General features: G+C 33.9%; 1 protein-coding gene across 1 annotated transcript; it reads left to right on the forward strand.

The window, feature by feature from the left end:
- Nucleotides 1-950: 950 nt before the first annotated feature.
- On the forward strand, nucleotides 951-3,116 carry LOC132048042 (UDP-glycosyltransferase 83A1-like). The gene is made up of 2 exons (XM_059438990.1): nucleotides 951-1,459; nucleotides 1,898-3,116. The coding sequence occupies exons 1-2, from the start codon at nucleotides 979-981 to the stop codon at nucleotides 2,845-2,847; spliced, it is 1,431 nt and encodes a 476-aa protein (XP_059294973.1). The 5' UTR covers nucleotides 951-978; the 3' UTR covers nucleotides 2,848-3,116.
- The last annotated feature ends 7,875 nt before the right edge of the window (nucleotides 3,117-10,991 follow it).

Below are 10,991 nucleotides of genomic sequence, written 5' to 3' on the forward strand. Positions count from 1 at the left end.
GAAACCTCAAAGTGACTCTATTTCATTGCATTCTATTCATATCTCAATTCCATTTATTATCCCTTTGATGTTATGACAAAACAAATGTCGTTTTTAGTCTATCTTTAAACATAGTGGGTTGGGGACCAAATTACAAAAAAGTGTTAAAAGAGGAGAATCAAGTGCTGACGTCCATCTATTCGAGCCTACCTAGAGGTGGAATAATAAGTTTATTAATTCTCGTACACAACTTCGTTTTCCATATGTCAGCAGGGACATTTTTTTTTGGATCCGATCTCTTAGTTTATGAATTCTAAAGCTGTCTTTACTCTGCTTGGACTTCAACCACAGTATCAAAATTAGACCGAAATAGGACGAACTTGACTAGTATTAAATAGTAGGAAAAAAAATTGTCGTTTGGTGTAACAGAAATGTTACAAGATTCCTCAACTTCAATGTCGCACAAAACACCAAAGCTATTGGATAATTATTGCATTTAAGTGATATGAAATGACACTGTAAATCGTAAAGAATTTCCCTATCAGTGGGGGTTAGCTTATGATAATATGTTAAGTACCATTTCATTAGGTTATCAATTAATATGTAATTACTAAATATTTACTTTTAATTTACTACATATCTGACCTGATAGCTTAAAAATTCTTTACACGTAGGTACTTATAACCTGAACTCACAATAATTCTAGGGAAGAGGTCCAAGTATAATCCTGAATTTTGCAAAATGGTCAAAATATGCCCTTCGGTAATGCTTAATAGTTGAGGTCAAATTTGACCTCCATTAATTTGATCAATCTTGTAAGAACAGGAGTATATTTGACCCCAACTATTAACGAAGGACAAATTTGAACAATTTCGCAACGGTTAAGGGCTAATTTAGACCTTTTCCCACAATTCTATGACCATATAAATTTACAACTCTCTCCACCAAAACATATACCTCCAAGTTATCATTTGAACATAAAAGATTAAGAAAACAAGAATGGGCAAACTGCACATACTGATGATACCATATCCAGTACAAGGCCATGTTATTCCCTTGATGAAGCTAGCTCAATCCTTAGCCAAATATGGCTTCAAAATCACTTTTGCCAACATTGAGTCCACTCACAAGTGTATTCTAAATTCTTTAGCAGGAAAAAATACTTTGCATGATCAGATTCATCTGATTTCCATTTTAGATGAATCAGAATCTGGGGAGGATAAGAATGCGCCTGGTAAATTATCTGAAGCAATCTTTAAAATCATGCCTGGGAAAATTGAGAAGCTAATACAAGAAAATAATGCATCTAAGGATGAAAAAATTACTTGTGTTATTGCTGATCAGAGCCTTGGATGGGCTATGGAACTTGCAGCCAAATTGGGAATTAAGAGAGCGGCCTTCTTAACTGCTGCAGCTGCTAATTTGGTTCTTGGTTTTAACATTCCACAGTTGATTGATGATGGCATAATTGACAATGATGGTGAATACTTTCTACTAATTTATGTTTCTATGTTCGGATTAAGTCATATCACCGACTATAAAGAATTTTTACATTATCAATTATCATGTGATATGTTATACCATGCCTTCCTGAAGCTTCTTAGAAGGGCGATGCAAGGCAAAACAACCGACTTTCATGTGATTACTTTTTCCATCGAGAGCCCGTTCAGTACGTCTAGACTAGATTGCTAGTGCCGTACTGGTGGCTTTTGGTTGGTGAAAAGCAATCACATGAAAGCCTGTTGCTTTGCGTTCCTTTGCCCTTTCAGGATACTTTAGGAAGGGGCCACATAACCTGTATGGGGTTACTATTTTTACCAGATTGACAATAATACTTATCATAGAGATTTACTCATATCATCAGTGCATAAAACTTAAACTCTTTATCCACAAATGAAAATTTTAACCTATAATGCAGGGACTCCAACAATAAAGGATCATACTTTTCAGTTTGAACCAACTATGCCTATTATGAATACATCAAATTTAGTTTGGACACGCATGGGGAATTTGACAATGCAGAAAATCATTTTTAACATGATGGTTCACAACAACAAAGCTGTGAAATCAGCAGATTGGCTGATTTGCAACTCAACATATGAACTTGAACCAGGAGCCTTCAACTTAGCACCTAATATTGTGCCTGTAGGTCCTCTTTTGGCAAGCAATTGTCTCGAACCGAGGACGTCCCCTCCAGTAGTACAATCTCGTATTTCTTCTAAAGAATCTCCTCATTCATTGGCTGGATCGTTCTGGCCTGAGGACTCAACTTGCTTAAACTGGCTTGATCAACAACCATTAGGCTCAGTTGTGTATGTTGCCTTTGGGAGCTTCACAATATTCAATGAAGCTCAATTTCAAGAATTAGCATTGGGGCTTGAAGTAGCAAACAAACCTTTCTTGTGGGTTGTGAGAAGTGATGCTCTAGATGCTAAAACTGATATTTTCTTGAAAAATTATGTGGACAGAACAGGGAGGCAAAAAGGGAAAATTGTGAGTTGGGCACCACAGCAAAAGGTTTTAAGTCATCCTAGTATAGGTTGTTTTGTTAGCCATTGTGGTTGGAATTCCACAATAGAAGCAATAAGCAATGGAGTTCCTATATTGTGTTGGCCTTATTTTGCTGACCAGTATATGAACCAGAGTTATATTTGTGATATATGGAAGGTTGGATTAGGACTAAAGAAAGAAGGTAATGGGATCATTAGTTGTGGAGAAATTAAGGATAAGGTGGAGCAGTTGCTAGGAAATGATGCATTCAGGAAAAGAGCTTTGCAACTCAAGGAAATGACTATGGGATCAGTCAAAGAAGGTGGTAGGTCTCACCAGAATTTCATAAGGGTCATTCAATGGATTAAATCATCATAGTTATTGAAGAAAGATTCTATGTTTATGCTTTCTATAGTACAAGCATGGAGCCTTTTATTCGAGGACTTAAATTCATGCCTTTTTATGTTGTTGTGTGGTTTTATCATTTTGTCACCAAGTGTATTCTACTTTTGTAAACTCCTTTGTCCAAGACGGTGTCAGAACCAACGATGTCAGTTCCCAATTTGGTAAAAGTTAGTCTTGACGTTCAGTTTTTGGACTGCTTGTTAATACGTAGCCATCGTTTGAAATGTGCTTCAGAGATAACCATTTTTAAGGCAGAAACAAAATTTGGATAAAAATACCCCAAGCTAAAATGTGAACTCGTATAGGGTCAAATAGTGGGAAAGATGATCCTTCTGCTTTCTGTTTCACTTATTGTGTAACTATTTAATTTGGGGCCTGACATTATGTTAAGACAGACAAAGAAAGAAACCCAGCAACAAATGTTAGATGAAAGAACTAATAGTTCTCTGTCTCCATTTACTTAACAAGTTAACTTTATTGTTGTCCAATTAATTGCCTGAATAACACCGATCACTTTCAAGAATTGAACCTAATACTTTTTCATATCATCTTTGAACGTTGACGTGTGATATGTTTCAGACCCAACAGTGTATCCCACTTTTCATGTGGTTCAGTCAATGGACTCACTGTAGATGAAATGAACATGTTGAAATTAAATCAAGCAGAGATTCATCACAGTGCAAATATTAAAGAGTTCAATTGTGTTCGCTAAATAACACCTTATGATCTACTAATATTTTATTTGCTAGAGAAAATAGAGTAGGGAAATCGAAAAGTCATTTATGTTTATCTTCATTCATGTTACAGGGACATAGTGCACATGTGACAATTAGTAGTGGTAGTACTAGTTGTCACAGCCGTCCATAACAAAGCATGTGGAATTGTGACACAATAACATGAAAGGCAAGGCCTGTCTGTTCCAGTCTGATATCTCATGTGAAATCACTCAGAATCACACCCCCACCCCTGCACTTGTAAACTCTGATTGTCACATATAACATTCACCAACTCTACTCACCCTGCTCCCAGTAACGAGGTATATGATGTCAGATTTAATTGAATTCCTTTAGTAAATAAATTTTACTGTGCATAATTGCATACTAGAAATAATTTTCTTGGTGTATAAATAACAACATATCCAGTGTCTGCATAAGTTGTTAAATCTCCTTTAAATATAAGCTTCTATAGAATAACAGTTAAACTACTCAAAAATTGCTTTAAATGGCAGATAGAGATATGTTCCCGTGTAACATTTTCGGGGCTATTGCTCGGAGGCGATACGGATTTCTTTTCCGTACTAGGAGTAGTAGTATTTTTGTTACGTCTGCTTATTATTAGATCCCTAGTACTATTTGATTGTTTCTTTACTCTGTTATTTTATTATCTTGCTGTTATTACTGCTTATTAGTACGGTGTATTATTACTGATGTTTTTTCATCTATCCTTGAGCTGGGGGTCTATCAGAAAAAGCCTTTACCCGTCACAAGGTAGGGGAAGGTCTGCGTACACTCTACCCTTCCTAAACCCCACCTGGTGGGATTATACTAGGTATGTTGTTGTTGTTCTTTTTAACCCCATTACTAGAATTCTTAATTTAACAATTGCCAGGCCCCCTCTGCACTCAGTCATCACCTCAAACAACAAGCAAATTGTGAAAGTACAGATTTTATGGTAAACTAACTAGGTGTTTAAACGATTTATACATAATCAAGTTGCTTTGAAAATTACTGTTGCAATAATATTTCAAGCCACAAGTGACACCATTCGTTTTGGGCCTACACCTGCACGACTTTTAAAGCACGTCATTAGTATCTATTTGTTTATATCCACAATCTTTACCTGGTTTATCCCTAGGGTGTTACCTACAACCTCCTTAAGAACGCAGCACTCTCGATGACGTTAATTTGTCTCACCAACGTCTCTTTTCTTTTGTCAATTCACCAGCATCTCAAAGATGTAAAATTTGCCCAAACCAAATGAATGCAAATGCCCACCATTGTTTAACATTGCATGCCAAGTGGCTTTATACCATATGTAATAATCTAGTCCACTAGTGACAGCTTTGAAACGATGTCACAAAAATCTTGCTCAGATACCCAACATTTGTTTCGTAGTTTGCAGTTTGGAATTTGCGTAATCGTTACACCATATAACCATTCATAAAAAAATGTGATTAATAATCATAAAAATAAGATAGATCGGTAGGCCTAGCACATGAATATTGAAAAAGTAGCTTAGGAATACACCAGAAGACAAGTCAGCACATACTATAAAACTAGCTGGTACATTTTTTTTTTTTTGGGTTTTAATGCAGTTTCCACAGTAAAATGGGAAAATAAACTGTCCAGGCATGAAAAGAAACAACGAAAGGAATTTTTTAAGCATAATAATTCATCTGTTTACCTAGAATGAAAATCTTGGGTATTCATTATCATCCTTTCCCAGTAGGGACATTACAGAAATATACGCTCAGCAGCGCTAAACAGAACAAAAAAGATACGAAAAAGAAAAATCTCAAAGTGAACCAATATAGTTCTGCTTGCAAAAAGAATCTAAAATTCTTTAGATACTATGGTGCCGTTTGGACATGGTTTGAAATCATGGTTTGAAACCCCAAATTATAATTTTTTTGGATGATTTGGGATTTCATTCCATGGTTTTTGAAACTATGAGATAGAATCACATGTCCAAACGCTAATTTCATCTCATAATTTCAAACCATGATTTCAAATTGCATGTCCAAACGCCTACTGTGACTAACGTGACCTTGAAGGCTTGAATAACCTACCTACCCATTCATTAATTGAAAACTAATAATAAAAAAAAAAAAGAAAAAAAAAGGAGCAACGAATGAGGAACTGGTAATTATAATACATACTATGAAGGGAACTTAGCGTAACGGTACTGCCACGTGATCAGAAAGTCACGGATTCGAGCCATGAAAACAGCCTCTCGCAGAAATATCAGGTAAACTTGGTACAATAGACCTCGTAGTTCGGCCCGGGCTGCCTCTTTCTTTAATTATAATACGTACTATACAACATTAATATGATTAATATCTTGGGACTGACCATTAGTATTAGAGCCATCATCATAAAAATCTAGCAGCTTTTGTAAAACGAAGACTTGGGTTCTGAGAAGAACAATATAATCAGCAGTTTCTTCAAACAACTGATCAGCTTTTATATCACCATTAATGTTGACTGGGAGAAGTTGCTTCAAAGCTTCCAATTTTTCCGAAATTGAACTGTAATTATTATCACCGGTACTGCTAATTACCTGATCAGCTAATTTTGGACGTTTCTGATTGGTGGATTTTCTTCTTGCTCTTCTCATGGAATTTTGTGGCCTTGAACCCATTTGGAGTTGAGGGGTTAGACGGAAGAATCAAGAATGGAGTTTTCTGTTGAACGGAATTGGTGTTAAGTAGGTACTTATATAACGATAGAGATGAAGAGTTTGGAGGGCCAAAATGAATGGAAAGATTTGAGCATTTGCCACTTGTTTGTGTAGGAACTACAATACTGCCACCACAAGTGTTTTATTAAATACTCCCTCCGTCTCACAATAAGGCCCCGTTTGGACATGATTTGAAACCATGATTTGAAACTTTGTTTCAAATCATGTTTGACATACAATTTGAATATTTTAAGTTGTATTTTCTCTTCTAGACATAAAAATTCACAAATTGTGAAGACTATCAAAACATTCTCAATTCTTATACAATCTTACCAAATGAGCAGATCATAGTTTATAACAAAATTAGTACACTACTAGAAGGCTTTTCTAAAAAATGCAACATCAATTAATCAAACTTTACTTCAATAAAATCAAAAATTTAACATGAATAGTAATGTAACTAGTATTTAATATAATCTACCCACATAAATTAAAGACTGGTAGACATAAATAAAAGTTGGTGGAAGTTAATGAGATTGGTAAATGATTGATGAGGGTAATTGTTAAAAATATTTATCAATTTATGAGTTTTTTTTTTTTTTTTTTACAAAATATTAACTTATGAGTTAAATTTTGTATTTAAAAAAGCCATGGTTTCAAACCACGACTAAATTTTGATGGCCAAATGCTGGTTTGAAACCATGGTTTCAAAATTGATGGCCAAACGCCTACTAAGTGTCACTTTAAGTAAAAAAAATTGTCCCATAATAAGTGTCACATTAGGAAACCAAGACATAAATTGGCTAGTTTTTTCCAATTTTACCCTTAGACAAAAAGACAAGTTAAAGTAACATCTAAATGATGATTGGAAAAGCCACATAAGAACTTGGTATTGTTGGATTCCCAATGTCAAAATGTTCACTACTTGTGCATGCTCTAATCAAGAGGAGAACTATTTTTGTTTTTATTATATAGGGGTAATTTGGTAAACTTCACATTGCATTATTGATTTCTTAATATGCGTGGTTTTGGCTAAGTGACACTTATTATGGGACGGAGGGAGTATGTTTTAGAGATTAGCCGTCCCAAAGATTGTATTAGTTTGATTTGACACGGAATTTAAGAAATAAATAAAGACTTTTGAAATTTGTGATCTAAAATAAGTCTTAGATATTTGTGTGACTCCAAATCATCTCATAAAGTTAAATTATTTCTAAATATAGAAACATGACAATCTTTTTGTGACAAATTAATAAGGAAAGTAACTTTCTGGGACGTAAATGATAACAGAGCATGATAAATAAAATTAGTAACATAAAAAAAAAAAGATAAATGATCTTGAATTATATACAAAAATCGTACATATTTTAAATATTTTTAGGTCATTTCAGAGAATAAATACAAATAATAACTTATACTAAATGACACTAATAATTTGTAGAAAAGTTAAGTTTTACTTATAGCTTTAAAAAAATTATAACACTCATCGATATAAGCTATATTTGGTAAGCTCTTCAATCTACCTGTACACGATCAATAACTTTTGTGGCACGTTAATTTTTTTTAGCTTATGTTAAATCCTAAGAGATCTGTATTTTGCGCTGAAGAAATCTAAAAGTAAACACATTGGAAATTTCAGCCAATTTTAATTTAATTTATTAAGGATTATGTTTGATTATTTCCTTCTTTTCCCACTTTGATTATTTCCTCAATTGTACTCCCTCCGTTCACTTTTACTTGTCCACTTTGGACTTTTCACGCTATTTAAGAAATAATAAATAAAGTGTAAAATTTACCAATGTACCCATATTAATTGGTGCATATTTTTATTGGATTTGAAAAATGATTTGAAGTGAGTAATTAATATTGTGAGTAAAACAGGAAAAAATAAATTGTCTTCTCTTGATATGTTAAAAGCGATAAGTAAAATTGAAAATCTATTTTTGAAATACTGGACAATTAAAAGTGAACTAAAGGAGTAGTTTTTTTGCCACCCATAAAAATATAACAATGGAAAGTGGTATAATTTGGTCACAAAACGACACCAATTTTGGAGCACGAAATTCTCCGGGGGAACAGTAAAGCTGTTTTTTATCTTCTATGCCCCAGGTTAATGAACATTACCTTCAACTTTTGTTTCCTAAATTACCCTCGTCAAATATCCAAACAAATTCTACTCTTTTACTTCCTCACATTTTTATATATATTATGCTTACATTGTAATTTTATACATCACAGTTTCGTTTTCTGTTTATATTCTATTGTAGAACACACTTTTTTTTTTTTTTTTTTCAAAATCTTTTTGGCAGAGAATGTATATGATTTTTGAATAGTGAACAAGGGGGAAAAGGCTAAATTGACGTGTGGTGTGAATATTAAGAACTCCAATCATGCTCTCTTTATACAAATGATTTTTCTTCTTAGACGTCATACATGACATATAATTAAAAAGAAAGTCAATTCAACATGCATGCTCTAAAGATCTTTATCATGGAAAAAAAATGAAATGTTATAATCGTGAATATTGTTCGTACATTAATCCACTATAACTAATAACGACAAGGGTAGAAACACAATCTCAATAAAAGATTAGACAAGTACATAGAAACATTGAACTTGACCATCAGAAAATGTGATTAAAACACACACTATAATTAGAATGTTAGAAGAGAGAAAATTAGTGTCGCCTAAAATAGGAAGATAAGAAGGGCAATAAAGTCAGTACAATGGAAAGGAAAAAAGGAGTGAAAGAGGGGGTTCATGGACTCCTAAAATGGTGCATGTGAATGTGAGTATGGGGCCAGCAAAGCCTAAAAACTGTGTAAGAAAATAAAAGAGATATGCATTATACACGCCGGTGGCCAAAGGGCAAAAAGCACATGGGATAAACACATGCACAATGGACGGGTGAAAGCACAACGCCAACATGGCTTTTCCACTGTGGTGGCAAAGTGTGTCTCTATCTACTCTTTTAATACGTATAGTTTATAAAATTTCAGAAAATATAACATATGCTAAATATATGGACTACTTGTTAATTCAAAAGAGTAGTTGATCCAATTAGTTGCAGAGCTACAACCAGTAGCGGATCCAGGATTTTCATTCAAGGTGTTCGGAAAAAAGAAGAAGCTAAATATACACTATAATTTTTTACCGAGAATGTTCAAAAGTTAATATATGCACATAAACACAGAAAATTTACCCTATATATACACTGTAATTTTTTGCCGAGGGTGTTCGGGTGAACACCCTCGACAACACATAGATCCGCCCTGGCTACAACTCCCTTTGGTAGCATCCACTAATTCAGAACTTAATTTGAAAGCCATATTTCGACCCGGACTGTTTCGTAGATGCCGCTAATAACCAACGAATGACAAGTGCTTTTCCTTGTGTCGATCCTATTTCAATGGGAACTTGATGAGTCGATCCACCTACACGTCTTGCTACGTAAAACGGATAGAGAAAGGGGTTCAATTGAATATCCCCTTATTAAAAAACTCAACTGTATAAGTAAACTAATAATTTTATACATATAAACTTTTGAAATTCCTTAACATAAGGAAAGTTTCCATTATAATGACGAAGAAATATTGATTTATATCGTAAGTTGAAATCTTTCTGAATCCGCTTGTCAAAATTCTTGATTTTATTACTGAATCCGACAATATTTAATATATTGTGGTGTTCGATTAAATTGGACAGAAAAGAAAGGCCTGAACAGTGAACAGTCGTTATAAGCGCTCTGCTACCCTTTTTTCTCATGAGGTAATTTTTAGAGTTAGAGTTAAATGAGTCTGTGATAGAATTATATCTGAACCAGTACGAGTAAGTATTTACCGTTAAGAGTAAAGTATCATATCGGAGAGCAACGAGAGTGCCACCAATTTGTACGAGCCTTGGGCGAACCTACTTAGGTATATTACATACCAATAGCTGCTTGAGCACTTATTATTTTGGCCCAAACGATGTATTTTAATATAAGTAATTAATATTAACATATAGATACATTGATCAAATATGTATTCTGTGACTAGTAGCAATTCAATTCTTTAAATTAAAAGCATATGAACATTCATAATTTAGAAATTTTGAGTCAGCTACTAATAATATGAATAAGAATGTGATGCCTAATCACCAAATCGGAGAAGGATGGCATGTGTCAAAGTATGGACAGTGAAGCAACATGAATGGAACAGCATGTTCTGCACATTCCCTGCATGCTATCTGATCATCTGTCCACAACCCTTCTTTCTTTTCTCATCTAATTTGCTGTTTCCTTGCTACTTCCACTTGTCAGATCATACTAATCCCAATTATTAATTCATACTACTACAACTATGAGTTAAATATGATTATCAAACCCACTAATCGATAATAGCATATTGGAAAATCACATTGTCCTAAATGGATAGACTTAATTTAGTCACATGTCTTCATGTGATTGATTTCCTTTGCTATGTATATACGGCTTGTAAGCCACGTGTGACTTTTGCACGTTGTGTCACTTGTGATTAAATAATTTGGTAATATTGTAATTCAGTCTCATGATAACCAGGTGTTCTTTTCTATTTATGCAAGTTTTAATAGATGCAAAGTTAGACACTTTCTTCCACTACTAAAAAATCACTATTTTCCTATTAAAAAAATTTTAGTGGTTATTTCCCACTGAATATCGGTGGAAAAAACATAAATAGTGGAATTTTCACATGAAAAAT

The sequence above is a fragment of the Lycium ferocissimum genome, chromosome 2 (assembly GCF_029784015.1).
Source record: "Lycium ferocissimum isolate CSIRO_LF1 chromosome 2, AGI_CSIRO_Lferr_CH_V1, whole genome shotgun sequence".
NCBI lineage: Eukaryota > Viridiplantae > Streptophyta > Magnoliopsida > Solanales > Solanaceae > Lycium > Lycium ferocissimum.

Excerpts from the sequence above, each read along its gene's own strand:
- LOC132048042 (XM_059438990.1), top strand. The coding sequence starts at position 979 with ATGGGCAAACTGCACATACTGATGATACCATATCCAGTACAAGGCCAT. Across the intron at positions 1,460-1,897 it reads TGGCATAATTGACAATGATG|GGACTCCAACAATAAAGGAT; the intron begins GTGAATACTTTC and ends CCTATAATGCAG.